General features: G+C 40.3%; 1 protein-coding gene across 1 annotated transcript in view; it reads left to right on the top strand.

Moving 5' to 3' along the window:
• Positions 1 to 3,941: 3,941 nt before the first annotated feature.
• LOC103802039 (phosphatase and actin regulator 1-like) overlaps positions 3,942 to 15,169 on the top strand; it is a gene marked incomplete at its 3' end in the record, with an annotated part of 66,191 nt that continues 54,963 nt past the window's right edge. Inside the window, exon 1 of the mRNA XM_009074479.1 lies at positions 3,942 to 4,104. Coding sequence (XP_009072727.1) covers positions 3,966 to 4,104 — 139 coding nt within the window. The remainder of the gene's footprint in view (positions 4,105 to 15,169) is intronic.

The following is a 15,169-nucleotide window of genomic DNA, read 5'->3' as shown; positions in this document are numbered from 1 at the left end:
CCCACAGCCAGTCAATAGTCATTAAGAGCCAAAAAGGCAGAGAAATCCGGCCAACTCAAGCAAACGATGCAGCAGCAAAAAAGAGCACAGAAATCTGGCATTTACTTCTTGCATCATGGTCTGCTTTTATTCTTGCTGTATTAAAACTGTCATGGCTTTATGCTAATGTGGTTTATTCCTAGCCAGTGATTATTATGTTTTGAATTAGCAGTGCTCTTGAGAGTATTTCTCTTGAAAAAGATCATGTCCTTCTGAGAAATGCGAATGAGAGGGGAAAAGAGCTGTTACTTGCATTAGCTTTGAGCTGTGTGTGTTTGGAGAGGATGAAGGGGAAGGGCCACGTTCATGACTGATGGCAAGCACAGCAGGACTCCCAGGGCACAGATTTGTGTGAGAGATGATACTGAAATTCAGGGAAGAGCAGTCAAAATATGGAAATGGTTTTGACACTGTGTTTGGCTTTCAATGAACCCACCCTTAGGGTAAATTCTTCTTGACTCCAGTGTTAGTTTTGCCTGACTGTGAATCCATACTCATTTATCCTGAGTGGGAAAAGCTTCCCCAGGGGCAGTGAGAGCGCAGCTGTTGTGGGACAGAGGGGATGCATGTTGCGACAGGAGAGTCTTTCAGGGATGTCAGTTCTCTAGGGAATGGCCTCAGCAGTTCCAGTTACGACCAGCTATCAAAGAGGAGTTGTTGCATCTCTGAGATTTAGTAACTAAGGCACCTAGGTAGCAGAAACCTTGGCTCATTGATGGGGAACAGGAGAGAGAGGGTGAGCAGCAGGAGGAATTTCAATATGTTTCAGCTGTGGGTTTATTAGCAGGAAGCCTAATTCAGCAGCAGTAGTGTGTTGTTCCCAGTTTGCTCAATGGGCTGCTTCCTGTATCCCCCAAGTAAGGCAGCAAAAACAATACCAGCCCATTGCTTTTAGCAGCATCTCTAAAAAATCACAGCAGTGGAACACAGTGGGATGCTTTAACTAGAGGCATCCTAAAAATGAAGGAAAGGGAAAAGGCAGGGTCCCTTTGGGTCTGCATATAGAGAACAGTGGTTTGTACCCTGTGCTGGTCTTCAAAGCCCAGCAGCTTCCAGTGAAATCAGAAGGTATAAGGAAATTTCTGATTTCCTCTTCTTTTTACTCTCTGGTTTGTTCAGCATAACCAGGCAATTCCCAGCCTCGATGCAGCATGTCCCAGCCCCTGTGCGGGACAGAGCCTTGTAATGGGTTCTTCAGATAAGAAGGTATTTCTCCAGGCAGTCAGGCACAAAGAGCTGGAACAGAATGAAATGCTTTGGCCGGATTATCTCTTTTTCCCTCTGCTTTAAATTGAAAAAAGATGTTCTCAGAAATGTCTGCCTTTCTCTCCATTACCCCAAAGAACAGCAGTTTTTAACCATTTCCACTGAAATAGCTGGGCTCTCTCTATCTTGTTGGCTATCTTTTTTTTCTCCAGAAAGTTACAGGCAGCTGTATCTGGCAGTGATATTTTACAGGAAAAAGAATTGTGTTGTCAATGTTCAAAACAAACAAAAAGAGCAATAACAAAATAGCCAACCTTCTTGCAAAAACCTGAGGGACTCAAATAGTATTTCAGCTGGAGTTCTGATAATGAAACCTTTGTGTTAGAAATGCTTCTCTGGCTGTTCCCATGAAAACCAACCTAAATTTGGCTCACTTAAAACCTCGGAAAATTTTCCATTGAGATACGTAAGAATTTGCCAGCCAGAATCTCTGGTGATTCTGTCAGTGTGGAGTGGGTGTGCTCATCCCTTCAGAGCAGGGTTCTTGCTGAGATTCCTGATCCCGTGTTCATGGCTGAGGTTAATACTTAATATACCAGAGATGAATAGAAACACTGGGCTGTTGTCTTCCGAGTGGGAGAGGTGACAGTATGTGTCCTGTCTTTATGAATCCAGACTGTGTGTGTAAATCAGTCAAATCAGTTTTACTGGCAGTGTCGCATTACAACACAAGCCTGGGAAATGGTATCCCTTAAAAAACCCCAAACAACACCAACAACTCTTTTTGAAAAAAATAACAAACCACACACAAAACCGCCTCCTATATGCTGACTGAATTACGCAGATGCCTTTTTTAGGGAGAGAGAATGCACGCTTCAGCCCAGGGCTGGGAGAGCTTATTCCATCCCTGGCAGCTGTGGCACATATAAATTCTCTGTCGTGGGTACTGGTACCTTCCCCCTGTCAGTGTTTTACTTTCTGGTCTTGACTCACCTGTCTCTGTGCCTCTAATCACAGGAATGTTGTTTCCCAGAACTGTCAGCATACATTTTTCCCTGCAAATATGAGGGGGGGATTATGCAGCGTAACTGTGCAAGTGACCATCCCTGGACTTCTCTTGCTCTCATCATGTGGGAAGAGTAATTTAAATTCTTCAGATTATTTTTTTTTTAGTATTGAGACTATCATGATGTATTACAGTGTAAAGGTTGCAGAAAGCTGAAATCTTATGGGCAGAAGCTCACTGAAAACATCTAACTCCCCCATGGGAATTCAGCCTTAAGAATGGACTCTATTAAAATTCTTCATGTCCCTGTGTTAAAGCTAAGTATAAGAACTGGAAGGGAATGAGTGGGCAGAAAAATGGGACTAGGCTTAGACCACTCACTGATGTATTACAGTGTAAAGGTTGCAGAAAGCTGAAATCTTATGGGCAGAAGCTCACTGAAAACATCTAACTCCCCCATGGGAATTCAGCCTTAAGAATGGACTCTATTAAAATTCTTCATGTCCCTGTGTTAAAGCTAAGTATAAGAACTGGAAGGGAATGAGTGGGCAGAAAAATGGGACTAGGCTTAGACCACTCACTGAAGACAATGATTCATGTCCCTGTGTTAAAGCTAAGTATAAGAACTGGAAGGGAATGAGTGGGCAGAAAAATGGGACTAGGCTTAGACCACTCACTGCAAGAAAGACAATGAGGTGCTGTAGTGTGTTCAGAGAAGGGCAACAGAGCTGGTGAAGGGTCTGGAGCACAAGTCCTATAAGGAGAAGTTGAGGGAACTGGAGTTGTTTAGTCTGGAGAAAAGGAGGTTCAGGGGAGACTTCATGGTTCTCTACAACTAGCCGAAAGGAGGTTATAGCCAGGTGTGGGGCAGTCTCTTCTCCCAGGTAACAAGTGACAGGACCAGTGTAAATGGCCTCAAGCGGCAGCAGTGGAGCTTCAGATTGGATATTAGGATTAATTTCTTCATGGGAAGGCTTGTAAAGCATTGGAACACAATGGCAGGGAGTCAATCCTCACCAGTTGAGGGATTTAAAAGGTGTGTAGGGACATGGTTTAAGGGTGGACTTGGCAGTACTGAGTTAATGGTTGGACTCCATGATCTTAGAGGTCTTTTCCATGCTAAGCAATTGTATGATTCTATGAATTTTTAGCACCCTGTCACTAGTAAATTCCTAATGCAACCCCTTTTGTAACCCAAGCAGTTTAATGGACATGGTAAAGATACCAAAGTGTCATTATCAGGGTCCTTGCTCTTGATAAATATCAGTTGATGGAAATGTCTCCTTCCATTGCAAAGAAAAAAATACTTGGAATATTTCATTTAAGCAGTACTGTACCTTTTTTTTGAGCTTTCTTTTCCCCAGTTTCTGTCACACTTCCCCAGGAGTGACTGATGGCTGGACTGCCAGCTGTTTAGAGAAATGTAGAACCATTTGTTCAAGATTATAACTTTGTAATAATCATAGAATGATTATTAATCCATATTCCTGTTGAATCTGATTGTTTATACTATTCTTTACAGTAGATTAGGGATTCCACTGAAAGAAGAAAATAATCTTAAAATAATTACTACAATTTTTTCCTTTTTTACTGTTGACCATCTGTATGGTTCTCTGATAATTTATTAAAGCATTTATTTCACTTTCCTTTTTTTTTTTTTTTTTATCTTTTTCTTGCTGAAACTACAGCTGAGGAAGTGGAAAGACTGGCTGCAATGCGTTCAGATTCTCTAGTACCTGGGACTCACACACCTCCAATCAGAAGAAGAAGCAAATTTGCCACTCTTGGGAGACTTTTTAAGCCATGGAAATGGAGGAAGAAGAAGAGTGAAAAATTTAAGCACACTTCAGCAGGTAATAGTTGCGGTGGGGTCGGTTTGTTAATATGTACATTTTTGCTCAACAAGGTTAAAAATTTGTAATTCAGACCCAATTTATATGTTTTAAAATGTTGAAGTTTGGCTTGGAGAGATCTGTCACATTCTAAAAGGTATTTTACTTTGTTGCCAACTTTTTTCTTTAAAAAAACCCAAAGCAACACATTGGGTGCACTACAATTAAAGCAGCAGCTCACCAAAGCGGTGTATTGAATTTCTGCTGCTAGAGCTGGAGGGTAACCCAGAAGAAACCTCATAGAATTGATTAGGCAGATTATGAATAAAGGAAATAGCAGTATAAAAAGATAACACCACATTCAAACAAGTGCAAGTGCTAATGGAGGAGTGAGAAAAATATATAACAAAGAAGTTGACTTCATGTTGAGTAACTTACATAACCAGAAATTACTCCTTCCATTGGGCAGGAAAGATGTGTCACTTGTTTTCTGAGAAAAACAAATCTCAATTCCTGCCACAACCCTCCCTCTGCCACTGCTCTCTAACATTCCTAGGTCAAGAGCCTTTTTAATTTTATTTTTAAAAAAGTATGGAAATCTGCAAAAATGTGGCTTTATATTGTAAATTGGCCTGAGCAAAAATCACAGATCTGGGCACTGATGCATGTGGTGGAAGCTTTGTGATCAATTTAGAAGGTTTCTTTGTTCTTTCATGATGACTAATAATTACTACATGTGGTTTTGCAAGTCTTGAGCCAGGATTGTCTGTGAGAAAACGTGAATTTTCTCCTGCTTTCTTACTCTTCTCACTAGAACTAGAAAGTGAGCAGTGACAATCTTGCTCCTTCAAGTGCCGGAGGAGGCTTGAGTTGCAGCCCAGTCGTTTTCTGCCCTGTTTATTGCACAGTGGAAGCTTTCAGGCAGGACTTGGCTGTACCTTCTGGCACCCCGAATCCCATAATTGGGCAAGAAGTCTCATTTAACTGAGTGCAAATTCTTGCATGAAGTTAAATGCAGAATAAGAGTTTTCAGGGTTTATACCTGAAGGCGTTCTTCACTGTGTGCTGTTTTGGCTGCTTTCTGATTTGTCAGCCAAAAACTAATGAACTGGAATAGATGACTGTATTACTCTGAGTGATGATCGTATTTTTCAGCCTGACAGCTGAGAAGCTATTGTCACCAAAAATGACATGTTTCTGCAAAACAAAAGGCTTGTCTTTCATGTTCTGTATCAGTCATAACCATAGTGCAGTGTAGCAGGATTTCCATGAAAACCGAATAGCTCCTATGGATGTGTGGACACTGTGGTGGCTCCTACTTTGAAGCTAGTTTCAGCATGCTGGGTTAGTTGGACAGCTAGGAGAATAACCACAGCCATTCAGGAGGTACCATGGGTAGCCAAAGCCTGCCTACTATTTATTTTTATGGTCTATCTAGATCCAGGAGGTGAAGCTGAGACGCATACTGCTGTGGTTAGACTGACTAGTTTGAAGCTGAATTGAATATGCCTACATAGTCTGCTCTGAGCATTATAAGAAGTGTTGCGTAGATTTGCCCCATTACCAAAATATTTGGAAAGTACACAGTGATCAAAACCAGAGTAAAAACATGTATTTCCTCTCTCAGATGAATAGGAAGCTTTACCACACATGCCAGCATATCTTCTTCCCCAGGAAGAAGGACTTCAGTGTCTAAAAACTAATTTGAAAGCTGGGTCTGCAGGTATGTTTGTCAATAGCAGTACTGAGTTTGGTCTTGGTTGAATCCAAAACCTTTCCTGTTTTTTAAGAAAAATTTCCATTTCTAATAAGTGAGCAGTATCCTGCAGCTGCTCTGCAAAATTGATATTCCTGTCAGCTCCCCTGCTACTAACTGCAGCAAAATTGACAAGGATGTCAAATTTGTTGAGCACCCTGCAGAAGGCAGGGGGATAGATTTACTTCTGGACTGTGCAAGAGCTAGGGCCCCACAGTTTCCATCATGCCCAGCCCTGGGAAATGGGAATCCACCAGCACCCCACCTGACTTCCCTTGACAATGCTGGAGTTAAGCAGCATTGGTTGTACCTAGGATGTGTAGTACAAAAGATTTTACACAGAGAAAACTAGCATTTTTCTGCCAGCATTTCAATGACTTCTTGTCTAATACCTCTGATCTCACTGAGAAAATATATTTAATCTTTATAATAAATCAAAGGACAAGCTTGTGAGATGGCATAATGAGAGCCAGTGTGAAATTTCGTAATACAGGCTTATTTTCTTCTAGTGCACAATAAAAGTGACACTTGAAAAAAAAATATTCCCATTAGTGTCCTGCAGACATGCATCCAAGCTTTCCCACCTGCACAGAACATCAGTAATTATCAAAAAAATAAATACTAATACAAGTATTTTATTAGGCTCTTATTTCCTGCAAAAATGTATCAATTATTATTAATGTCAAAAGTGGTAAGGCTCAAAACACATAGCTTTGACTGATGAAACTTCCTCTGGAATTAATGGGAGGTTTTTTCTGGAAGAGGACAGGAGGAAAGAGAGTCAGGCTGATATTTAAGGTTGAAAGGTTGCCTTTTTCTTGGTATTTCCAAGTGCTAACATTTTGTATCCGTATCTTTATCAGACTAAAAGCTCTGATAATTTATTCAGAGATGAATGTTTTAAAATATAGTTCAGCAGTCAATGGGCAAAAAAACCTTTTAGGTGTAGGAAAAGTTATTTTCTGACACCTGGTAATTGCATAAGGTGAGACAGAAAATAGGTAATTTGATTGATGGAGGACCTTAATGCTATGCTTATTATATATGGCTCCTCTCAGCACATCAATACTCAAATCGTGATGTTTGAGCATAACAAGTCCCACATCCTCCATCTTCATTATTGTATTATCGCTGACACGCCGAAGGTTAAAAGGATGCACGTGTTTCATGGAATTTATATATTTATAGGTTACGTTGGTTTTTCATACCCCTGTAGTGACTCTGCAGAAGGGTCCTAAGTCTTACATTGCCTTGGTGCTGGCTTAAGTCACGAGGATGAAAGTCATGGGTTTTGATGCAGCGTTCTAATGCCTTTGCCTTGCAGTTGGTTTGCCTGTGAGCATCATCACTAGGTACTTAGTAGAGCAGCTAGAGCAAGTAGAAAAGATGATGCTGTGGGATGGTCTGTTGTTGCATTTGGTAAGTGCCAGATGAGCCCCATCTGGGGTTTGATTTGATTGACCTCTTCTGCTGGAAGGTAGTGTGTTAAGGAGGTTGTAAAGGGCATGCACTGTGAGTGACAGACGGGCTCCAGCTATGGACAGGCTCAATCTCAGAGCAAACAGGAAGGGAGATTATAGTGCATGAGGGATTCCAGTGTGCAGGAACAGAAGCAAGTTATTTCTCACAGTAATTCTCCTCCTGGACAAAAATGAAGTTCCCCCAGCACAGAGTGTTTTTCAGTGTCAGGATTGCTAACCATTTTATCACAGAAGGTCCTATTGGAAGTTCTCTGATGGATGAGGAAACTCTCACAGTACAATATAAACACTTGTGACAGTGAAGTTCTATATACAGGGAGTTAGACAAAGAAATCAAACCCAGTCACGGTGTTACTCATGCTAGAGTCAAGAGCATGGTGTGTGGTTTTTTAGCTGATCTGAAATTTCATCTTGCACAGAAGTGTGGAAACCTTTAATTCCATGGAAGGTGGAGGCCCCCTCACCACAATGGGAAGTATGATAAAGCTGACAACTCTGCCTTTGGCAGAACAGGCAAACTTCTAAATGGCAAAATTCTATCAGTTGAAAGGATGGTGTCTTACAGCTGAAAAGGAGCAGTCTCACTTATGGCAGAAGAAGCCAGGAAGAAACAGAGAATTTTCTTTTCCTGAGCACATTTCCTTGGCTGAATGTAGCTGGGGTGGCTCCAGCAGGCTGCACAAGGTTTTTAAATCCACAATGGGTTCTTTGGGAACCAGCAAAGCAGATAGCAAGAGAGAAAGCTGACAGTCTCCTCAGCCAGACCTTTGTCATTTATTTTAATACCTTGATCCTGCTCTGCTTGCCTTGCTGTGAATTTGAAAAACATTCCTGGGTGTGTTGTTGTTTTATTGCAGTGCTGTATGCATGCTGGTGAAATGTCATTTCCTGGCGATGTTTTGGAGAAGGAAGTGCTTCTGAAATAAAGAAGCTTCAGGGAAGATAGATTTTGTGCTTACTTGAAATATTATTGAAGTTTTTTATCACTGCTTTCATCAAGAGCCAACTGTTTGCAGCCTTTCAGAAAAAAAAGAGGTATTTCAGCTGCTTAGCTGCTTGCAGGAGTTTGAATAGAGAAAAATGTCTTGTTTTGTCATTTCCCATTTCTGGTGACCTTCATTTTAAAGAATTGGTGTGTCCATCTTCCCCCATCCTTGCTCCCTGAATTGCAGCGCTCAGGCAAAAGGGAGGAGCAAGCACATAACTTGTACTTGAAGGAAACTGGTTGGAATGAGTATAGGAAGGCAGTGGATGGTGAGAAATTAAGGGATGCAGAGAAAGCTCAGCTGTAAATAGGAGAGGCAAAGGATTCAGCAATGTTTGGGTCAGGTACATTAGGCCTCCTGTACGATGAGCAGAGAAAGACCTGTGAGAAGAAAGCTCCAGAGAAAAGAGAAATCTTTTGAATGCAGCCTTTCCTCCTAGGTACTTTGAAACCTCCTTTCATTCATGTCCCAGATGCCCTTCCTAGAAATATTTACAACTTCTTCCACTGGGCAATGATCATGGATCAGTCTTATGGTGCCACAGCTCCCATACCCAAAACCAGTGGGTGAGCTAGCGAGCCGTGTCCTGTTCTGTGACCAAAGAAAGACAGGGCAGTGACTTCCTAGCCTCATGATTGAAGTGCTCTCCTGAGAATAGGGAAGACCTGCTCCAACTTCATTTAAAGCTTCATTCTGTTACTGTAAAGTTGTAGAGCCTGGTGATCACGAACGTGTCCAAGGTGTAGGACCTGGGAGTTGGAAAGGATGAAGACTGGGGTTGAAGTAGACCAGGATATCAGAATTGCTAAAAGGCATACCAGTGTGAGCCAGGCATCATTGGTTGGATTGGGGAGCACTGGGCTGGGGGAACAGGACTATCAGGGCAGGTTCGTGGGCTGATCTGCTGCCTAAGGGCCTTAAGACATTTTTAATAGCTGTCTGTACAGAGGATGGAAATCTTCTCTTTCTAGCAGTTTCTCTGTTAAACTGGAAGAGCTGAGGTCTGTGTGCTGGACCTGAAGATTTAAGCCCAATAGTGTAGACAATACCACAAAAGGGAGCATCTGGGTTTTTTCAGTTTGCTTTTCAGGGAGGCCATAACATGCTCTTCCATTTGCTTTCACTCTCACTCAAGTCATTTAAAGATAATCAAGTGTGCCAAAACAAAATCCACTTATGCAACCTTTAGCTGACCCACTCCCAGAATCTGCATTAAAACAGACATTTATTTTGTACTCCAATCTTTTATTTTATTTTTTAACTTGCTAAGCCTTGATGCTTTGTTTTTTCCAAACAGATTTTAATTTTTAAATGCTCTTTAAAAAATCAGACATCAATGTGTTTATATAAGTTAGGTCTCCCAGTCAGCAAGGGATTGTTTAAATTTGGCAATACTTACAGGCAAGGACTTTCAATGTTTCTGATGAATAACAAGATGAAAACAAAATGTGGTAGATCTGTTCAATTAGAAGAACTACTATTCATAAACCATACCCAGATCATTTTATTCCTACTGCTGATTATTTCTAACTATGATAGGAAAATATTTTGAACTTTTCTTTCCAGAATATTCCAATCAATAAAAATTCAATAATGTGTTGCCAATGCTTCTCCTAAACCTTTTGCTTTGCCAGTGATTGCTGTTTGTGTTTTCTCATGTAAAACTCTTGGGCTATTAAACTAGTCATGCTATTTAGGTGAGACCTTTGTCTGGGGAAACAGTGGAGAAGCGCAGCCTGCAGACATGCCTGCCCTTACCTCTGCCTGTGCATCTGGGGAGGTGGTCTACAGGGGGAGAGATTTTGGGTGTTTTTTCCAAGTACGAGGTTATTGAAGTCTTTTCTCAAAGGTCCTATTCTAGCCTGTACTTTGAAAGGAGTGGTTTTGTTTGGATCGTTGGCTAACAAGGAAAACTGTGCTTTAAAGCACCTCGTGGTCCCATTCTGTTCTTCTGAATTTAATTTAATATCTACTGTGATCCCATGAGAAAGGTATTAATATTTCAGTTACAATTCCTCTTATATTTTCAGGCCAGACTATCTCTACATTTAGGTATGGAGAACTGAAGTAATTATGGTTTTTCTTCCTTCACCATCTTATTCTTGTGAATTAGAAATGTAATTCAGAATCAGTGTTGAAAAGGAGAGTGGGGTCTCCCCTGCAGGGGAGCTGGGTCTGAAGTCACCCTGAGGCCTGAAATACCCCGAAGTCCTTCCTCTTCTGATCCATAACAAAGCCTGTTAATACTTCTGTGTAAAACCCTCCAATGACCCTTTCGATGTGAAACAGTGAGCAGGTGATACATATGCTGGTCCTAGCCAGGTATTTTTGCTGTGCTGGGGCAGCTCATAGAGTATTGATGCATTGCTGAAAATCACTGATCATTTCCAAGATTTTTGAAAAAGAAAGAACAATGGCACTGATATAAAACTTAGTCCAAACTTCCTAAAAGGAGCTCTGGTTTTCTTAAAAACCAGCAGTATAACCACTTTTCAGAGTTAGTAAGGGCTGTTTTTTTCACTGTTTTGTGATTTTCTGAGGGAAGTGCAAATTGTCATTCTCTGAAGAAAAGCACCATATTGCAGGAACTTGGGCTGTTCAGGAATGCACATTTTATCTGAAGGAAATTCCAGAAAATAAGTTTATAATTCAGTGTTTTCTAGATGAATCTTAGTTGAGTTTTTATTCTAATTTACATTTCTGTTTGAAATTTGAACTACATGTTATTAAGTATAGTTACAAATTTGAAATTCAAATATAAAATGGCCTGGTAGACAAGAAAACATTTGTATTTTAAGTCTGCTGAAATATTACACCACTTGAGTTCAAGAATTGAGCAAAAATCAGAATCCATTCTCAGTTTTATTTTTTGCATTGATCCAAAACTACACACTTAATGTATTCTGAATTTTGGAAGCGATAAAGAAGTATTCTAGGATTGTGCATAACTTCTCTTTGCATGCACTGACACTTTCTTAATGTCTTTTGAGAAACTGGCCAGAAAATGTACTAGAATTCATGCAAAACTGTAGGCAGCTTTTCAAAAATTTGATCTCTTGCCATTCTGTAGAGGGAGCAAAGCTAACCTGTGTATCTGCTTACTGCTGTGGGACCAAAGATACACGGCGACTTTTAAAACCAGTGGTCATTTTCAGCCTTGCAATTAGATAAACAGCCCAAAGCTTATGGTGGCAGAAGGCACTTCTTAGCAAAGGAAAGATGTGGGTGATGTTTGCTTCTTTATGGCCGGAGTTTAAAATTATCGGTGTTTTCAGATTTGTCACTTTAAGGAGATTAAAAGAATTCAAATGCATTCGGAAGTTGCAGATCTGATTTGTACAAAGAAGGCGGTGATAGCAGTTGTCTATTTTTATACTTGAATTGCCAACTGGAAGCTCCTGGTTCAAAAATGGGATGTATAATCACTCCCGCAGGAGCATGTATTCTGCTACAGAGCAGCATTGTGTTGTGTCTTCCTGAGATCTGCTGCAGAACATTTCCAGGGTTTAAGAAGTGGGCTTTGCTCAGCTGTATTGAAAAATGCGTTTTGGGATTGTTCTAGCCCTGTGCCAGCTGTAATGGAATGTGTGAAACGAGGCCTTTAAATGTGTCCCTTCTTACAGGAAAGGGAAGTTTAATGAGGCTGTTTGGTTTTTATGCTAATTACATTTCCAGCTGCTGTGTGAAGATTATACGAGGCCACCCAAACTGTAATGCTGCGACATAATTCTACAACAATGCATTCATGTTGAAATAATATAATAATACAATTAATCCATTAGAAAATGTACAAATTTTAATGATTGAAAGTAGATGCTGTTAGTAGCATAAGCTCCTGGAGGGTATATGGATTAGAGAATGATGTTCATTAGAGATGTTTTAAGAAGTGTTTTACCAAGAAATCAGCAATAATGGAATATCTGGCTGGGGGGAGGGAAAACCAGTGTGTTTGGAAGAAGCACATTCTTGTGTAAGACATTGTTGTATATCCTCAGCTGCTATTGCCATGACTCATGAACATAGTGTCTTCATCAGACTGGGTCCTTACAGGTTATTTTAGAGTGGTTTCATTTAACAACAAAATGTGTTGAAGCTGCTTTTTATTTTTAGATTGCGTGTGAAGCATGGAAATTAATTACTATTTCTCAGCCTGTTGGCTTTTGTTCTTTGGATTTTCACTGCTCTTTTTAAAGACACATGAGAAAATAGCAACATTTCACAGTGACATGAAGCCAATGAAGCATCTGGTCTGTGATGAGAACAAAGACTGAACAGCAGTCAGCTGTAGCACCAGGTTATCCCAGTGACCCAATAAAGATGTAGGCCCTTTCCATCAGGATGCTGGTTGGTCCCAGCATCCTGCTTTTAAGCAATTCATAGAATCACAGATTCATTTAGGTTAGAAAAGATCATTAATATCATCAAGTCCAACCTGGGTCATTTTGGTTATTCCACCAAAGCAACAGCCATTGAATAATGCTGGGCAAATTTATCATCAGTCAGTTGTGCACATCACCAGCTGTGCAGGTATTGAGACTCAGGGTAGTCCATTGGTGGCACCACAGGACCAGGGGCTTCAGCAGAGGAAATTGCTTAGTGACTTCACTGGTTCCCCTGCACTTTGGTCAGAGGTGATCATGGTCCTCTCACTCCCAGAAAAATGAAGAAGAAAACCTCTCCTTTCAGATACTGTTGCCAGGTACTTTCTGAAAGGGAAATTTGTCTTCACAATGATGTCTTCCCTCAAAAGTGCTGTTGGGGAAGTTTTATTCCTGGAATACTGTTTTGCTCTCACTTGGCGTTTCCCACAGGGGGGAAATGAAGCAGGAATCCCTGAGGCCAGCGTGGCAGTACCTCGAGTGAGTCCTGCTGTGACATCTGACCCGTGTTGTGATTGGGAAATGGGTTGGTGCAGTAATGTGAGCATGCAGCCCAATGACTCTAATCTGATGGGATTTTTGAATCACAGTAGCTGCCCTTTATTTCCATGTCCATGAACTGCATTAAAAAGGGTATTGGCAGCATGGATGAGAATTCCAGGTCCACAGGGATCTGAAACATGGATGGCAATCACCCAGACAAAACCATTAGCTTCATGAGCTCTTTCCAGGGATGCTGGGGCTAGTATGTTGAGGAATAATAAATAGTTGCTGGAAAGAGAAACTGAATTGCCCTGTGTACAGAGATTTAAAAGGAGAATACAGATTACGTATTGAGAATCAGATTATGAATTGGAAATCAAAGATAGCTTGATGAAGAGCAGTTTCTTAGAAATCTTGGTCTATTCTAGGACTTGTTTATACATTGTAACGTGAATTATTCAAACCGTAAATATTAAACAGATTAGTTATAACATGATAAACCCTTGGGTGGATGTTTATGCAGTTCATAAACTCATTCATTTTATTTTCATTCATTAAGGCACATTCAGTTCTGAATTAAAGTGTCCACACAAATGTTTAATGTGGCATTGGTGATCCTCCTTGAATTATTTAATTCAGATTGTTTTTCCTGAGTGCCCATGTAAGTAGCCACAGGAGCTAGTGTGCAGGAAAGAGTAGATCAGATAACTACCTGAGCTGCCACAAGACATAGGATCCAGAGGCTCTATTTGGTGAGAGCTGCACCTGGCTACTTGGGCTGCCTGAGGGACTGAGCAAAGGAAGTCCAAGGTGGTGATTAGAATGTTTAATGAAGAGAGGAAGCTGTTGTGCTCTCTTCCAAATTCTGCTGCTAACCCATTCAGTCGTGTTCAAACAATGCCTATAGATTACTGAACTCCGAAGTGTTGCAGGATATAATTGCTATTTCACCAGGTTTTGTTTGTTTGGGGTTTTTTTGATTAATCTGACCATGTGTAGGGTTTCTTCAGAACTGCAGCTCACCAAGTCAAGTAATTCAGAGAGAATCTTTCATTCCGATAATAAAAACAATAACTAAAATGTAAAAGAAAGTCTTGGAAACCAGAAGCATAGGGAAAATACTCATTCTTGTTAGAAGCTAAACTCGTTATTTTGAAGAATCTTACAGATTTTCTGAATATCTATAATTTGCTTTATTGATACCAATTTGCTTTATTGATACACTTGCAGATGAAAGTTTCAGTCCCCTAGGATGGTGTCTGTATAAAGAAGATTCAAGTAGTTAAAAATAAGACTTATTTCTGGTTTCCATTTGTTTGTATAGGCTAAAGACATAATACTATCTGTTAATTGCATCTGAGTTGCTTATTATGTACACAATGTCCCACACTTTTAGATAAAAGTACTGGTAGAACAGATCCATGATGCTGAACATCTCTGGCTATTCCTTTTTTGCATGCTGGAGTGTAGCAGGTATGTTTCTAGCTTGAAAAATGAAATATCTGAGTCTCTTATTTTGCAGATGAATGTGCACATGTAGATTTTTGAAGGACAAACCTTAGTTCCTCCTAAAAAGGTTTAAATTTGATAATTAGTGCTCTTAGTCTTTTATATCCTCAGAGTTCTATATGCATCTCTCCAAGTTAATCAGGCAATCACAAACAATTCTGTTTATCAAAACAGGCTGTAAAAATCATCCTTTTGATATGATGAATCACACGTTTTCAACTTAAGCAACAGTATTGCTTGCTATTTTAAAAGATAAGTTATTAGGGAATTTATGTTTGCCACTAGCTACCACTCGAGTCTGAAAACTTGCTCACCTCCCTATGTTTTGCAGGAAGCTCCTATTCTCCATGTGCTTTTCATTAATTCCATAGTTAAAAGTAGCATGGAGCTGACAGCTGAATGTGCATAGATAAGCAGTACTCTGAGAAAGGTCCAAAGAGTGCCCAGATATGCTTCTGCCTGAAGGCAATGACATATATTTGTGCTGAAAAT

Source organism: Acanthisitta chloris, unplaced genomic scaffold (genome assembly GCF_000695815.1).
Source record: "Acanthisitta chloris isolate BGI_N310 unplaced genomic scaffold, ASM69581v1 scaffold18295, whole genome shotgun sequence".
Taxonomy (NCBI): Eukaryota; Metazoa; Chordata; class Aves; order Passeriformes; family Acanthisittidae; genus Acanthisitta; species Acanthisitta chloris.
This window is presented reverse-complemented; position numbering and strand designations above follow the sequence as displayed.